The sequence below is a fragment of the Schistocerca americana genome, chromosome 4 (genome assembly GCF_021461395.2).
Source record: "Schistocerca americana isolate TAMUIC-IGC-003095 chromosome 4, iqSchAmer2.1, whole genome shotgun sequence".
Lineage (NCBI taxonomy): Eukaryota > Metazoa > Arthropoda > Insecta > Orthoptera > Acrididae > Schistocerca > Schistocerca americana.
Genome location: NC_060122.1, coordinates 732,569,177 through 732,587,815, shown reverse-complemented (window position 1 = coordinate 732,587,815; position 18,639 = coordinate 732,569,177). Strand labels below are relative to the sequence as shown.

Here is an 18,639-nt window from a genome sequence, read left to right as displayed (position 1 = left end):
CCCTACAGTTCTCAACCCTATGGCACAGTCTAAGAAGTCACTTTCTAGCTCGTCAAGTCACTTTCTAGCTTGTCACAGAACCTTATGAGTCTTTGGTTCAACTCTTCCAGTCAACTCACAATCAGGAGGCCATGATCTGTTCTGGGTACACTGTTGCAGTTTGTGAGCTTGATTCACTTTTCACAACCTCCCATATACACATTTATATGGCCAGTGCACTATTGTTTAACTTTCCATAAGCCTCATTAATAGTTTGCAGGCAAACATCCACATACTGCTACAATGGTTTCCTGTTGAACATCTATGAGGAGTAAAACCTAACCACAAAGTTCACATTTCTTGAAGAATAATCAAGTACATATGGAGCAGACACCGTCACTGCTTTTACACTTGGCCTAATTGTTTAACACTTATTCTACAGTTAATTTGAAGCATTGTTGTTGTTCTAAACAGCACAGGTCATTCGTCTGAAAATCAGCTGTGGACTGACTGTCTCGTGACCAAAAATCGGCCTCTTGTATATCATCACAATAATAGGTGCTGAAACTACATATTTTTCGAAGTTTAATTTACAGAAATTACAATTAAAACTTAACTCATTAAATTAACTCAATACATAGAAAAATTGCGTCCTTTTAACAGTTTCTTCTACAAGGGTTCAGCCGAATTATTTGTTTAAATGACGAAATTGACATATATCATTAAGCAAACAATACTTTGGACAAAACTGTTAATTACTTTGGAATTAATTAAGGGCTGACTTTGCTAACATATTTTTGAAGAGAGCCAAATATTACTAGCATTTCGTTTTCCAAATGTTTTTACTTAGTACAGAATTTATAGTTGTTTATACGTCAACAATAGAATTTAAGTTGCGAAACAATCACTGATTTCAGCCTCTAACAAAAGATACTAACTAGGAATAGCTGAAATAAATTAGAAAATCACTTACATACCTAAAACTAAGCACAAAATTAGATCTGGTGTTATATTCTTTAAAACTGAGCGCCAACCTATCTCTTACATGACACTGCAGATTCTACTCGTGCATGCTAATGGTAATTAGTAAAAAGTGAGAAAATGAATTTAAGAAGGCAGATGGCAAAACAAGAGAGGAATTAAAATTATACCAGCTTGCTTCGTCACAGGCTGCTTTGCGATTTTTGCGTTTACAAACTGCCACTTTCAGTACTCTTAGAGTAAAGGATTCGGAGAGCTCCTCTGTCTCTTGTGCTATGTACTGATTTAAGATCTTTTTAATTTTTGTGCTGTTATTGTTTGGGATTTCTTGTTTAAGAAGAGCTAATGTGAGATTGGGTCCGGTTTAACATTTGCATGTGGTACTGTGCAGCAGGAACACTCAATAGGTACCTTAAAAAAGAGTCTCCAAGGCCCTTCAGTTACTTGCACTCATGTCAACATTGATCAGCTTGATCAGTCGCTCTCTCTTTTCCTTTGACATTGAAGAGACAATGAGCCTACCCTTCATGGTAATGTGCCAAATGATGCTGTCAGTAATCTGGCCGCAGAAGATACAGCTCAGGTTCTTTCCACATTTATTTATTTTAAAGTACTACAATAAGTGCATTATCATGTAAGAACTAGATGACTCAGTTTCAAAAAATCAAACTACAAGGTTCACAACTTTGCTTCCATTGTTTTTTCCCCAACATCTGAGGCTTTAATAAAACAAATTGGCTACACATGTACCATTCAAAGTATTTTCCATCGCTGGCCACTACTTTCTCCCATCTTTCTGGCAGTGTACAAATCCCACACACAAAAAAAAAAAAAAAAAATGTTCATCTTTTGAAGTGATCTACAAATCGATCCAATTTGTGACTTCTTCATGAGATTGGAAGTGTTGGCCAACCAGGCCATGCGCCACTGATCTAAACTAGTGATGGTAGCAGGGAGCAATGTCTGGAGAATATGGCGGGTGGGGTAGGAGTTCCCATTTTAACCTTTCCAAGTACGTTTTGACCTCTTTTGCAACATGGGGTTGAGCATTGTTGTGCTGAAAAATCACTTTATTGTGCCTTTCGCTGTATTGCGGCCATTTGTTTTTGGATGCTATGCTCATAACACATTAACTGTGTTCAATAATGAGCACCTGCGATTGTTTCACTTGGTTTTAACACCTCATAGTACACAATGCCGAGCTGGTCCCACCAAATACAGAGCACGATGTTGGAGCCGTGAATATTCGGTTTGGCCGTCGACGTGGAAGCATGGCCGGGACATCCCCATGATTTTTTGCGTTTAGGGTTATTGTGATGAACCCATTTTTTGTCCCCGATCACAATGCCATGCAGAAATCCCTTCTGTTTTTGCCTCTGAAGCAACTGTTCACAAACACCGTTCAACGTCTCTTGGTTTCAGCTCATACAGGGTCCAAGTTCCTTCTTTCTGAATCATGCCCATAGCCTTGTGATGTTTTGAAATGGCTTGCTATGTCACTCCCACTAAACATGCCAATTCTTCTTGAGCTTGACATGAGTCTTTACTCAACAATGTCTCCAATTCTGCATCTTCGAAAACATTCTCTCTTCCACCACTATGCCGGTCTACGACGTTAAAATCACCGTTCTTGAAGCGTTGATACCACTCATGACACGTTCTTTCACTAGTAGCATCCTTACCATACGTACTTGAGAGCATTCAATGGGACTCAGTCGCTGTTTTCTACATATTGAAACAAAACAGTAACACCTCCTGCAAATGATGAGAATTAGGCTCGTAAACTGACATTTCCAATCAAGAATAAATTTATGATGCAGACACAAATCGACTAATGTTTGAATGAGATGTTATGGAACTTCAGATATTTCAACAAACGATTTAAACATGATCATTCCTATTCCATCAGACATATTGACACCTACCTTGCAAGATATACTGTTGATGTATGGGCAGTGGCTTCACTCAGTGCAGCCCACTCCACAAATGCTAGCAATTCCTGAATGGAAGAGATTAGTGCAGTCTAGCAGTATCACAGTTAATGGCAGGAGAAGTGCAATAACTTCCTGGTCATCCATTAATTCACAACTAAGTGACTACAACACAATTATGCGGCTTTGCAATATGCTACAATCACAAACAGCAGCAAGATGCCACATTTAGCAATCCAATCCCTTTTCCACCAACACTACATAGGTAATTGACTATCACACTTATAAATTACACACTTTTTAGCCGTTGTTTATTGGAACGTATTTTACATAAAAGTTCATTTAACAAATGCTAATAAGGACTCACTAAACTGAAAATAATTCCACCCTAAAATACAAGTTCAGGGAAGTTATTTTGATTACTCATATAAGAGAACTGCACAGGAAATGCTGAGGAGATACAGCCTGACTGTAAGCTGAAAAGTGAGCAGTGCTCACGTGGGGAGGAAGTCCTGGAAGAATGCAACAACTGCTGTACAGCATGATTAAAAACGATTTCTCCTCTAGCATTGTAGAACAGTGTGCAGTTTCTGTCAGTGTGTGTTTCTTCATTAGTCTGTAGGAAATTTAATGTATTTCAATTTTGTACTGGGAAACGTTTTCACTAGAACCTGCAGTTTTTGAGATAGTCAAGAACCCCCCCCCCCCCCCCCCCCCCCGCCAAAAAAAGTGACCTTTACATATTCCCCATCCCCACCCATCGGTCAGGATTTTTAAGTTGCTCATAACACTTCCCCTTCCACTGTACAAAAATTTGAGTACTTGAATTACCCCTCTGACAACATCTTTCGTAGACTGGGCTATAACATGGTTTAGGACACCTTCTGTCAAAATAGTGACAAGTTCAGGTAATGATGATGGCAGCAATAGCAATTATGCACCTTTCTCTCCAAGGTAGACCACAAAGGCTCAATAACACTGAAATCTGGTGACTGTGGTAGCTAAGGGAGATACAACCACTCATCCTCGTGCTTTCACAAGCATTCAGGGACGATGCGAGCTGAGTGATAAGAGGCCCTGTCATCATGGAACACAGCATCACCACTGAGGAACAAATATTTTATTTTACCATAAGATGGTTTTGATCAGCTAAAATGATCACATAATTCTTGGCAGTAATGTGACCTTGTTGCTTAACCATGGAGCCTATGGAATACAAAGATATGGCTGTCCGAATCATCAGTGGTGGCCCCTCCCTCCTACCCCCACCATCTAGCAGTCTGCACTGTAGGCTTAGGACGGTGTACGTAAAGTTGGTCACAAGTTACGAGTTAGTGAGAAACAAGAGGCATCTGACCAACTGACTTTCTTCCATTACTTCATAGTTCATGTTCTATGGCTCTGGCAAAAAAAATTTCCTTTTATGGGCATTTGCAAAATTGGTGTGTTTTTTTGGAATTCCAGCTTCTCCTGCACTTCCCAGCTTATGGAGCTCCCTTCATGTTGTTTTGTTGCTGACAGAGTTTGTGAGTGCAACATTCAATTCTGCAGTGAATTTGCAGCTGTCATCCTCCTCATTTTTCATCACAATTCTCTTCAACAACCATTTACCACAATCAGTCAACACACACTTTCATTGCATTGTGACCTTTTGGATGATGTTTTTCCACTTTCCCTGTACTCAATACAAATCATCAATAATGTGCCTCCTGAAACCCCAAATACTTCAGCTCTCTTGGTTATGGAATCCCCCCCCCCCCCCCCCGCCAAAAAAATCATACGAGCACCAACAATGTGCCCACATTCGAAGTCTTCACTTAGGTCGGACATACAACTACACAGAACATTGTTATGACCACAACTGACACTTCCAGCATATTGAAGGCATTACACAGGTGTGATTTGTGATCAAACACAACAGCGCCACCTGCAGGCTTGACTAGCATCTGCATCTATGTTCACACATGCATTTGTCATGATGTTTTCATACTTTCCTTGAATCCCGTGTGAATACCGCCTACCCTGCTTGATTCTTTAGAGGAAACATAATGGTTCTGCCACACTGGCTAGGTCATTAGCTCACTTTGCAAGGTAACAAATTTATGGCAGATAAATAAGGAGCTTTGAACACCAAAGTGGTTTTCTAGATACACCCTTACCTATCATTTAATGTGAATTCTAAATAATTGTGCACATTGGCGTTTTTCACTTTGCACAAACATCACCAGAGGTGAAGTAGTGATAAGAAACGGATAAACCACCAAACTGAGCCTGTGCAGAAAAAAATTGACATAACTTGCATGCATTAAGGAGAATATCAAATCAACTAAATAGTGAAACACCGTAAAAAAAAAAAAAAAAAAAAAACACACGACAAAGTTATAACAAAATGAGATTTTTTTTTTCTAGGTTCCACAAACCCCACATAATAACCGACAAAATTCAACTTGACGAGAAAAATTTGACAAACAAGATAGTGGCTGTCAATCAAAATTGGCTCTTGCATCATCAAGGCAAAAACATGGGGCACCCAGAAAGACATCCCTCTGACAATTTCTCTCCTATATTCAGTAATGCATAAGATCTCAGCTTGGTGTGTGTCTTCAGATGACAATGAACACTAAACGGGTCCCTGTTTGTTAGTCAATAATGATCAATGCTTTTCTGTCTTGTACAAAGTTACAAAGGATTTTTTGGAATTAACAAACACACAAAAATATTTCTGGAACATAACTGATGTAGCATCTATTGATTGTTGAGAACATTTCCCCGAAAGACTAAATGTGAGCAAAAATAACTGATAAATATAGTTTTCAGGAAGCAGGGGTAACATGATATTATATCAATGAAATCACACATGGCATTTTTCTGACAAACTGTGTGATGTATGTCCCACAATCTTTAATGATAAAACATGTTCAAAGGCAATATAAAAAATTAAGTTTTGTTATTGTTGTTTGGGTCTGGGGCAATCAACATTTATCTCCTTAGCATCATTGAATATTGTAAAACAACTATTCTCTGAGTATGTTAAATCAATATTAATAATCATAAGATAAAATAATTGTCAATAAAAGATATAATGTCTAAAAACTGTTGCTCTTCAACTTCTTTTAGAAAAGTGTGTGTGTGGGGGGTGGGGGTGGTTGGGGGGGGGGGGGGGGGGAGAGAGGGGAGGAAGGGAATCAGCCACTCTCATAAATGTTAAAACCTTCAAATGCCCCCCTCCCAAAAAAAAACCTCATCCTTCACTCAGATCTACAGCACACTGTTTCACAATGATGTAGTACCCAACAGAAAAAATATTAAAAGCATACCAATAAAATAAGACTAGTTGCAACTGTATCACAGTTGCTTGTGACTCATCCACCTCTGATATAAGAATGTTTAAAGAGCTTGCATCTTGAATACTAGTTAACATTTGTATCTTAATTTTGTAACCCTGCCAGATATGTTGATGACTCAATCAGTACAATTGTGCATACGTCCATCAAGGCTATTAGGTGTAGTGCAGGAGGATACATCCTTCGGCAGCAGGACATGTGGCAAAACACCTGCAGCAGATTTAAGGGCTGCTGCGGACACCAGTCACAACCAGCTCATGTTTACACCAATTCTCTGGTGTCCGTACTGATGACGGCCCCGTGCTACATGATTTTCTCCTGGATTGTGACTTGGACTTCACTGATACCTGCTGATGTTGGTTAGCACATGAACTTGCTTGTCTGCCTGAAGCTGTACTGTTTTCATTTACTGCTCAACCAACAGCTGTTAGTGAACTAACTGACAGCATGTGGGCTTCATTTGTATTTGAGTGTTCCACTGCCAAATATACAAAACTATGTTCTCCTGGGATAATGTGGGAGCTATTCAACAAACTTCTAGACTACTATATTCACAGTTCATAAGAATATGAAATGGAATGATCACATGAGCCTGTCATAAGTACACCAGGTGGCAGGCTGCAGTTAATTAGTAGAATATCAGGGAAATACAATCTGCCTACAAATGAGACTCCGTACCAAACATTTGTGTGACCTATCTTAGAAAATAGTCAAGTGTGCGGGATCCGCACTGAATAGGACTGATAGTGCATACTGAATGGATACAAAGAAGGAGAGCACAAATGGTCCACATGTTCATTCGGCTAATGGGAGTGTGTCAAGAGGGCAATGACGAAATGAACTGGCAGCAAACTATCTTGTGAACACCTACTAAGAAGTTTCTACGGCAACTTTAAGTGATGAGTCTAGGAATATGTTACAATCTCCTATGTATCACTCCCATAGGGATTGGAAGGACAAGAGTATGCTAGTTATACTAATTACAGTACATACTGAGGCATTTAAGCACTCCATACAAGAAGGAAACAAGCAGCAGTCCTAGTAACTGGTCCAAAGGCAGTTACCCTGTGCCACGCACTTCACAGTAACTTGCAGAATATAAATACAGATATAGGTATTCATTAGTTTACTAATAGGGAAAGGGGTGATCTGTAATTACTTTCTTGGGAAAAGAAAAACTACTTAGCAAAGACCGCAATAAAACACATTATTGTGGATAACTAATTTCAGTTAACTACGTTACCATCATTAGATCTGTAATAATATTACGAAGGTGCTAAAAACTGTTACACAAATAATGCCAGATTAACTCATAGAGGAATCAATGACAACATACCTTCATACACGTTATTACATTCATTTTGTGCCAGATGCATACAAAATCTTTCCATTAAATCTCCAGATGCACAACATATGACTTGACTGATGTGTTGGCACGTCACAAGTAAAAGTTTAAAATTACTATGTACACAAATCGCCACAACATTGTGTCCATATAATCACACGCCATGCCTACTAGTGCACCACAAGATTGACTGTCAACAGCCAATACATAAGGTAAACTGACAACAAGTATGACAGGTGTCGCCGCAGTGCATAGTTTCTACCATTAAAAGTCAAATATGTAATTTAAAACCAATGTGCTCAATGTAAGAAGCAGGCTGTAACCACTTTTGACCACTTTCTGTTGGCATGTCACAAAGTAATTATGGACTTGATACAGGCAATCGCATTGCCTAATCTTTCTGTGCTCTAAGCATGGTGCGTTGCACTATAATAGTATAATTTTAAGATTAGCTGTGTTAGCTCCAGAGTTTGGGTTGAACACTGCTATATTTTAATATTTTTCCTAAAAGTTTTTTGGCATTTAGTCTCATTCTTTTTAGAATGTTGTTGTTGTGGTGGTGGTTTTCAGTCCTGTGACTGGTTTGATGCAGCTCACCATGCTACTCTATCCTGTGCAAGCTTCTTCCTCTCCCAGTACATACTGCAGCCTACATCCTTTGAATCTGCTTAGTGTATTCATCTCTGGGTCTCCCTCTGTGATTTTTACCCTCCATGCTGCCCTACAGTACTAAATTGCTGATCCCTTGATGCCTCAGAACATGCCCTACCAACCGATCCCTTCTTCTAGTCAAGTTGTGCCACAAACTCCTCTTCTCCCCAATTCTATTCAATACCTCCTCATTAGTTATGTGATCTACTCATCCAATCTTCAGCATTCTTCTGTAGCACCACATTTCGAAAGCTTCAAACGACTTCCTGACACTTAAATCAACACTCGATGTTAACAAATTTCTCTTCTTCAGAAACGCTTTCCTTGCCATTGCCAGTCTACATTTTATATCCTCTCTACTTCGACCACCATCAGTTATTTTGCTCCCCAAATAGCAAAACTCCTTTACTACTTTAAGTGTCTCATTTCCTAACCTAATTCCTTCAGCATCACCCAACTTAATTCGACAACATTCCATTATCCTTTTTTTGCTTTTGTTGATGTTTATCTCATATCCTCCTTTCAAGACACTGTCCATTCCTTTCAACTGCTCTTCCAAGTCCTTTGCTGTCTCTGACAGAATTACAATGTCATCGGCGAACCTCAAAGTTTTTATTTCTTCTCCATGGGTTTTAATACCTACTCCGAACATTTCTTTTGTTTCCTTTACTGCTTGCTCAATATACAGACTGAATAGCATAGGGGAGATGCTACCACCCGGTCTCGCTCCATTCCCAACCACTGCTTCCCTTTCATGTCCCTCGACTCTTATAACTGCCATTTGGTTTCTGTACAAATTGTAAATAGCCTTTCGCTCCCTGAATTTTACCCCCGCCAACTTCAGAATTTGAAAGAGAGTATTCCAGTCAACATTGTCAAAAGCTTTCTCTAAGTCAACAAATGCTAGAAACGTAGGTTTGCCTTTCCTTAATCTTTCTTCTAAGATAAGTTGTAGGGTCAGTATTGCCTCACGTGTTCCAACATTTCTACGGAATCCGAATTGATCTTCCCCGAGGTCGGCTTCTATCAGTTTTTCCTTTTGTCTGTAAAGAATTCGTGTTAGTATTTTTCAGCCGTGACTTATTAAACTGATAGTTCGGTAATTTTCACATCTGTCAACACCTGCTTTCTTTGGGATTGGAATTATTATATTCTTCTTGAAGTCTGAGGGAATTTTGCCTGTCTCATGCATCTTGCTCACCAGCACCAGATGGTAGAGTTTTGTCGGGACTGACTCTCCCAAGGCTGTCAGTAGTTCTAATGGAATGTTGTCTACCCCCGGGGCCTTGTTTCAACTCAGGTCTTTCAGTGCTCTGTTAAACTCTTCACGCAGTACCATATCTCCCATTTCATCTTCATCTACATCCTCTTCCATTTCCATAATATTGTCCTCAAGAACATCGCCCCTTTATAGACCCTCTGTATACTCCTCCCACCTTTCTGCTTTCCCTTCTTTGCTTAGAACTGGGTTTCCATTTGAGCTCTTGATATTCATGCAAGTGGTTCTCTTTTCTCCAAATGTCACTTTAATTTTCCTGTAGGCAGTATCTATCTTACACCTAGTGAGATAAGCCTCTACTACCTTACATTTGTCCTCCAGCCATTCCTGCTTAGCCATTTTGCACTTCCTGTTGATCTCATTTTTGAGACATTTGTATTCCTTTTTGCCTGTTTCATTTACTGCATTTTTGTATTTTCTCCTTTCATCAATCAATTCAGTATCTCTTCTGTTACCCAAGGATTTCTACTAGCCCTCGTCTTTTTACTTACTGCTGCCTTCACTATTTCATTCCTCAAAGCTACCCAATCTTCTTCTACTGTATTTCTTTCCCCATTCCTGTCAGTTGTTCCCTTATGCTCTCCCTGAAACTCTGTACAACCTCTGGTTCTTTCAGTTTATCCAGGTCCCCTCTCCTTCAATTCCTATCTTTTTGCAGTTTCTTTAGTTTTACTCTACAGTTCACAACCAATAGATTGTGGTCAGAGTCCACATCTGCCCCTGGAAATATCTTACAATTTAAAACATGGTTCCTAAATCTCTGTCTTACCATTATATAATCTATCTGAAACCTTCTAGTATCTCCAGGGTTCTTCCATGTATACAACCTTCTTTCATGATTCTTGAACCAAGTGTTAGCTATGATGAAGTTATGCTCTGTGCAAAATTCTACCAGGCACCTTCCTCTTTCATTTCTTAGCCCCAATCCATATTCACCTACTACGTTTCCTTCTCTTCCTTTTCCTACTGTCGAATTTCAGTCACCCATGACTATCAAATTTTCGTCTCCTTTCACTATCTGAACAATTTCTTTTATCTCATCATACATTTCATCAATTTCTTCATCATCTGTAGAGCTAGCTGGCATATAAACTTGTACTACTGTAGTAGGCGTGGGCTTCGTGTCTATCTTGGACACAATAATGCTTTCACTATGCTGTTTGTAGTAGCTTACCCGCACTCCTATTTTTTTTATTCATTATTAAACCTACTCCTGCATTACCCCTATTTGATTTTGTATTTATAACCCTGTATTCACCTGACCAAATGTCTTTTTCCTCCTACCACCGAACTTCACTAATTCCCACTATATCTAACTTCAACCCTATCCATTTCCCTTTTTAAATTTTCTAACCTACCTGCCCGATTAAGGGATCTGACATTCCACACTCCGATCCGTGGAATGCCAGTTTTCTGTCTCCTGATAACAACATCCTCCTGAGTAGTCCCTGCCCGGAGATCCGAATGGAGGACTATTTTACCTACGGAATATTTTACCCAAGAGGACGCCATAATCATTTAATCACACAGTAAAGCTGTATATCCTCGGGAAAAATGACGGCTTTAGTTTCCCCTTGCTTTCAGCTGTTTGCAGTACTAGCACAGCAAGGCCGTTTTGGTTAGTGTTACAAGGCCAGATCAGTCAATCATCCAGACTATTGCCCCTGCAACTACTGAAAAGGCTGCTGCCCCTCTTCAGGAACCACACGTTTGTCTGGCCTCTCAACAGATACCCCTCCGTTGTGGTTGCACCTACGGTATGGCTATCTGTGTCGTTGAGGCACGCAAGCCTCCCTACCAACGGCAAGGTCCATGGTTCAAGGGGGGGCCTTTTTGTAATTGTTTAAAAAAAATTTAATTTTCATTAGTATTTATGTTGGCACTTACTTAGCTGTGTTGTCACAAAGGTACTAGCAGTTTGTGATGATATAATGTATTTATCATAAATATGATGTATAGGATGTCTTAACTATGGTTTGTCAGGAAGAAATCATCAAGAAGCATTTCAGAACTTTTGTATTTGGAATCATGGTAGGTTTTAAATTACGTATTTGACTTTTAATGGTAGAAACTATGCACTGCAGTGATGTCTGTTGTGCTTGTTGTAAGTTCATCTTGTTCATTGGCTGTTGACAGTCAAGTCTTGTGGCGCCCTAGTAGGCATGACATGTGATTATATGGATGTAAGGTTTGGCAATTAGTATACATAGTAATTTTAAAATTTTACTTTTGATGTACCAACACACCATTCAAGTCATATGTTGTGCATCTGGAGATTTAATGGAAATATCTTGTATGCATCTGGTAAAAGGTGTTTATAATAACCTGGATGACTGTATATTGTCATTGATTCCTCTATGGGTTAATTTGGAATTATTTGTTTAACAGTTTGTAGCACTTTTGTAATATTATTACACATCTGATGATGGTAACATAGTTTACCGAAACTGGTTATCCACAATAGTGAGTTTTACTGCGATCTTGGCAAAGAAGTATTGCTTCTCTTAAGATATAGGTATTCACTTCCAGGAGTTTCATTTTATGTACTTCCGGAAGAGTCTGGCACTATTGCTTTCTGTGATTTATTTGTACCTAATGGGTGCTTAACAAAATCTGTATTGTTGAAGAAGGGCGACTTACAACACACTGAAAGAAGTTTTGATCACTTGTGCCTTTTTAAGAAATATGCTGCATTCATCTGATTCTCTACAATACGCGGCAGGTCAAGTCCATAGATAACTGTATAGCTACCTTCTTGTCAGTAAATAAAACAAAAATGTTACAAGATGAACTTTTATTGTTTCACTTCACTTCACTTCACTTCACTTCATAGTGTTACAAGCAAAAAGATGACATCAGTTGTTGGAGAATAAGAATACTAACTTATGGAATAAGTCTGTACATGTTGGCTGTTAAGAATATGCCATTAGCTATGCATGGAAGAGAGATTTTAAGGCAGTCCTCAACCCGAATGCAGGTTTGAATATAACAGTGCTTTACAAGACATGGTCCTATTGGAGTTAGAATGCTGAAGGAAGGAAGATTGCGTTTAACGTCGCATCGACATCGAGGTCATTAGAGATGGAGCACAAGCATGGATTGAGTCAAGAATGTGGAAGGAAACTGGCCACACACTTTCAAAGGATCCATCCCGGCATTTGCCTGGAGTAATTTAGGGAAATCATGGAAAACTTAACATCTGGATGGCCAGACATGGGTTTCAACCATTGTCCTCCTGAATGCGAGTCCAGTTTCTAATCACTGCAGCACGTCACTCAGTGAGGTGGTATGCTCTCATCTTCTTCTGACATTTGAACTGGCTTACTCAGCCAGTTATTGGGGAACTTAGACTTTAAAGTTGACTCTGAACCATGGTGCAACTTGGCATTTTTCACGCTAATCAACAATTTCATTTGCCATGCAGAGACACATCTCCAAGTACTTTGAAGTGTGAAAACAGTTTATTCAAATATTGTAAAACAAATGATAGCCTCACATTTTCATGTGAAGTTGAATTAATGGTATGGTACTGTCTCTTCTGTACTTATGAACTTATAGAAAAATGACCAGTTATAATGAACTCTCACTGGGGTATTAACAATTATGAAACTAGACTACACAAAGCTGATCACTGAAAATGGATATCATAAAGCAGAAGTACAAACCAGACCACTAAAGCAAAAAGTGTCTTCAGGAAAAGCAAAGAATTTAACATACCAATATACATAGCTGTCAAATTTAAAAAAGAACTGGTAAAAGTGTTATGAACACAGTGTTGCTTCATATACTGAGAAGACTGAATTTGTCTGAGGCATGACTCTATAAAGACAGGATGACAAGATAACAATGAAGTGCCACATATTGGCAGTGAGAGGAGAACTACTGTAACAAAATCAAAATCGCTTACTGGACGTTTACTGCGGGATGAGGAGTGCTACAAACAATAACAGAGTGAGGAGCAGTGTGACAGTAAGGAGTAAGAACATATTTGCCTTATGTCTATAAATTACAAAACAAGCGGGGTGTGCTACGAAGAGAGTATAAGATGAACTGGAACTACTGCGTATTAGTTTCAAATTGATCAACAATGGGAATTATGAACTAGAATGAGTATTTAACAACAACTCCTTGCAGAATGTAACAACACTGCAGATTTAACAACCAAAGAGTGAAGAAAATATGAGCTCCTTGTGAGGTATTATTGAGGCCAGCAATACACTTTCACAGGACATTTTTATGTGATTATGGGCTTACTATATAAAACACTGTAACTGTAAAGAAATGTTTACTATACTCTAAATGGAGAAATAAAGCTTTTAATTACACTGACAGGCAAATTTGCTGCCATTCAGCTTATACTATTTTTACACTTATATGTGCTACATCCTTACAAAATTATACTTGTATTTTACTGTTACCAGAAAAATATAATAAGTGAATGTCGACATTAATGAAACAATAATCAGTATTAAACCCACAAACTGAATGCTCACCTTCACATTATTAGATACTGTGGGAGATAGTTCTGCCCCTGAAGATTCATTTACATTATTGGAAGGGTTGTTCTCTGAATTAATCTGAGTATGTTTTCCATAACTGGCAATGTGTCGGAACCAGCGACAGACATGAGGGAGGTTTTCTGGTGGTTCACTTTCTACTGCAGAAAATGTGATAAAATCTGACTGGCTTATCACAAACCCTTCCACAAAACTTTTATCTGAAAGGTGACAATTCAGCACTTCCAATCCCTCTTTTGTTTTGAGGTTGCCGAAATTTGGCAATCTGTCAGCCATTATTAGCTAAAAATCTGTGTACTGGATTCAAAACTTCTGTAAGGAGTAAAAGTTTAGAAATAAGCTGTTTGATTGTTATTTTCATCTAAATCAGAAAGGCGTTTATAGAAATTTCTCTCTCTCTCTCTCTCTCACACACACACACACACACACACACACACACACAAAAGAAAAGAAAGCAAGAAAGAAATACCACGCTGAAACAAGCACCAAAAAAAATAAGAGTACACTGTTAGTTCTCTTTCAATCACAGAGCATTTATGAATACAAGGAGAGAAATATGATGAATTTAAATACATGTGATGTACAGGAAGCTTCTTCAAACTGATTCCGCTTAGAAGCAATACAAGCAAGCAACCTTTTAAAAAGGGGAGAGGGGACAAGCACTATGACAATAAGTTTGCAACCTTATAGATATCCTTAGTTGCAGAATTTGTTCACTGAAGATTTTGCAATGATGCATTATGTACTATTCAGCCATCACTGATTGTTAGCATAGCTGAGTAGTAGTTATATGGTGTACTTCTGCAGCAAGAAAAATACTGTTGATTAAACTTTACCTGAGTAACAACATTACGCAACAAGTGTTCAGGACTAGCTCATTACCATGAATCTGAAACTGGCACTGGTCACATCCAACTTGTCATCATCTACATTGCTAGTAACTGTCAACATCATCTTAGTCAGGGTGGAAACTTGAAAAGTATACCATTTAAATACATGGTAATGTGTTAAAATCATGATGCAGAAGCAACGTCTTATGCCAATTTCAGTAGAAGACCAATAGTACTGAATTTGTGTGTTTTGGTGCTCTGTGATGTATGCTGATACGATGGCTAAACACCCACATTGGGCTACCACCAGCATATGACAAAGAAACTATGGTTTCTGTATCAGTTGCTACGCAGTATGCATGATGCCAACTTGGGTAAGGTTAGTGCCAGTCAAAGATTAATCCAGAACACCAGTCAAAAAATAATTTGTACGGAGCTTAAAAGTGTTTTAAATGATGTAGTGTATGCAGAATATGGAAGCAGTGCAGTAAGATGCATCCAAAATGTTCACCTTCAGCCCCCTTCCTGACTCAAAGCAAATATGAACACTAAAAACACTGGAAATATTTACAGTACATTTACTCCATTATAAAGTTTATGGCTGACTCATGATTTTAAAACAGAAGCAGACTCATAAAAATATAATAATATCAGGAATAAAAGTAACATCCAGTACTTGTGATTTATCAGCACTCTGTCACCGCGAGATGCTAAGAACACAACCGTAAAAATCACTGATTGTCTCACTAGTGAAGGAATGGCTAACATACAAGTAGGTGAATTTTGAGAACAAATTGAAATATTTTCTATTTTTGATTTTCCTCAAACTTAGATGAATATATGATATTACAATGTGTTGATGAGAATGAATGAATCAAAAATGTGAACTTAAAATTAATTTTGTCGTAAATAGGTGCAGCATGTACTCATGTAAATGACTAGTAAGCAACCATAAAAGCTTTGACAAAATGTGTTAGGCCTAGTTCATTATTTGCAGTTCTTTGCATACTACAGTTCAACACAGCAAGACCAGTGGAAAAAAGACATTCTGATTTATCTTACTTTACACATTGCAAAAAGTTATTGTATGCACAAAATATAGCTAATTATGGCATCATAAAATAATTAAATAATTCTTTAATTGCTTCTCACTAATATCGTGGATTTCTAATAATTTCATGGTTTTTTGTCAGTGCAGTTTGCTCAGCCTTCAAAAGCTGAAATAGAAGCTTGCTACCTGGATTGTATAAAATCAAGTTCTCGGATAAACACAATGCAATTCAGCAAAGAATTTTGTTTTAGAATGAAATCAGACTACAGACACCTTGGCACTGCATTCTGAATAAGACATCAGTTGACCTGCAGGTCACCATCTTTTTCATGCTGTGCATTAGGTATAAATGGATGACAAAATTTACAATCAGCACATATATCTCCACATCAGCAACATTAATTGGGTCAACAGAAGCGTCCGATCCCACGCGTCGGCTTTGACCCGTGACGTAAGGGTGTTGTGTGTGACGTCATGACGGCGCGGAGTTTGGTTTGAGTGTGGCTGTCTCCAGTTCTGTTTTATCTTATTTTATTTACTTTTCTGATCTGTTCGTTCTATCTCGTGAGATTTTTTTTTTAAATTTAAAAACACTTATTACTTATTTTAATTATCTGTTTCCCCCAATTTCTGTTTTAGTTTATTATATTTATCTTTCTGATCTGTTCGTTCTATCCCGTGAGATTTTTTTTTTAAAGACAAAAAACACTAATCAGCTACTGAAGCATCTTTATCTTCTATGGGTTGCAGGGGTTACGACCCCTGTGGAGGTGGGTGGGTATTCATGCATGGCTGTCTTCACTTACACGTTGTAGCTACGCAAGGCGTCTAAATTTGTTTATATTTAGTTTGCCCCCCACCCAAAACACCCCATTTCCCGCGCTTGTCCCGTTAGTGTCATTAGGCTTCTTGTGGAAAGTGTGTGTGTTTGTTTTTGTTTCCGCCATATTTGTGACGCCATGGGTCAAAGCAGACGGGCGGGATCGGACGCTTCCGTATTTCCCATTAATTTGCATAACTGAAGCCACTCGTTTTACTTTTCGACTGTTCTCATGAAGCTCAGACGTTGTTCCATTACATCCACCAAAGAAAACCTTGATAGTTTTAAAGATTAAATCCTGTACCTATATGTGAAAATTCATCATGTTGTAAAGAGATAGAGGGGTTGGCCAGTACTTACCTCAGCTCAGTAAAGCCGACAGATACACAAAACAGAACAGAAAATGTACATATCCTAGCTTTGGAGAACTTTGTTCCTTCATCAGGGAGGAGAGTGGGGGGGGGGGGGGGGGGAGGGGGGGGGGAAGGGGAAGAAGGGAAAGTAGATTCAGTTACTCACAACCCAGGTTATGAAGTAACGGGGGAAAGGTAAACCTTGCTGCTCTTGCTTCATAACCTGGGTTGTGAGTAACTGAATCCACTTTCCTTTCTTCCCCTCTCTCTCCCCTGACGAAGGAACAAAGTTCCAAAAGCTAGGATACGTAAATTTTCTGTTCTGTTTTTTGTATCTATCGGCTGTACTGAGCTGAGGTAAGTACTGTCCAGCCCCTTTATCTCTTTGTTAGAATTTTTTTCATATCTTTATATGAGATTTTCCATTAATCATTTAATTCATCATGTTGATCACTCAACTGCAAAAGTGACATTTATTCAAATAAATGGGATAAAAATAAGTACTTTGCAAAGGCACCTCAACATTCCTAAAGGAGTTTGTAATCATAATGGCATCTACGGTCGTGCTTCATATGTTCCTGTTACTGGATGCATTCTTAGCTTCATGACCTCAACAGATGCCCACTAGTTTTACTGCAGAGTATGGAACAGGGGTGTCCAAACCAGTGGGCAACATGCAGCCCAAAGCAATTATCAAATTGGCTCAAGAAGTGAGTATGTATCACTGTATTACATGATTAGTGGAGGGGGGGGGGGCTGTTTATGTCAAATTATCATAAACTGAATATTTTCAATACAAAACTACAGCCACACAATGCTATTCCCTCACTGGTACATCGTGCCCCCCCCCCCCTCCCCCCAAACAACTGATACGTCTATTATGTGCAGCTCAAAAATCAAAAACAATCATCTTCTAATATGGTCCAGATAATCTAAAAGGCTGAAGATTCCCTTGCCTAAAAGATGGCTATAAAAATGTCTTTGTGACTGAAGTATGTTTGAATGTGTCAATTCTTGCATGTCTTAGAACAACTGTAATATTCAAAACCAAAAGTTAAGAAAAAAATTGATTTGTACCAGAATACGAATGAATAAATGCCAGTTACATCTGAAACATTGCACTGTATGGTGTGGAGACCTGGAAATTGAGGAAGGAAGATGAAAGAAGATTGGAGGTACTAGACATATGGATATGGAGGAGAATGGAAAAAGTGAAATGGGAAGACCGAGAAAGGAACGAAGGAGTATTAAGAAGAGATGGAGAAGAAAGAAACATGCTGAAAGTCATTAGAAAGACAAAACAGGACTGCATTGGACATTGTTTGAGGAGGGACTGTTTATTGAAGGAAGGAGTAGAAGGAATGGTGAAGAGAAAAAGGAGAAGAGGAAAAAGAAGATATCAAATGCTGCACAATATCCAAGGAGGCAAATATTCAGAAATGAAAAGACTGGCTATGGACAGACAAAAGTGGAAGAGGCTTAACCCATGACAAGACCTGCCTTAAGGCAGAATACCTACTACTACTACTACTACTACTACTACTACACAAAAACATAA

At 38.6% G+C, this 18,639-nt stretch overlaps 1 protein-coding gene across 5 annotated transcripts in view; it reads right to left on the bottom strand.

The window, feature by feature from the left end:
* Positions 1 to 18,639, bottom strand: part of LOC124612518 (threonine--tRNA ligase 1, cytoplasmic) — a 145,734-nt gene that overhangs the window by 109,146 nt on the left and 17,949 nt on the right. For 3 of the 5 annotated variants that reach the window (XM_047140772.1, XM_047140774.1, XM_047140773.1), the window contains exon 2: positions 14,004 to 14,339. The exons of the other annotated variants lie outside the window; for them this stretch is intronic. In XM_047140772.1, the coding sequence (XP_046996728.1) occupies positions 14,004 to 14,303 (300 nt within the window). In that variant the 5' untranslated portion in view covers positions 14,304 to 14,339. The remainder of the gene's footprint in view (positions 1 to 14,003; positions 14,340 to 18,639) is intronic. 5 annotated transcript variants of the gene reach the window in all.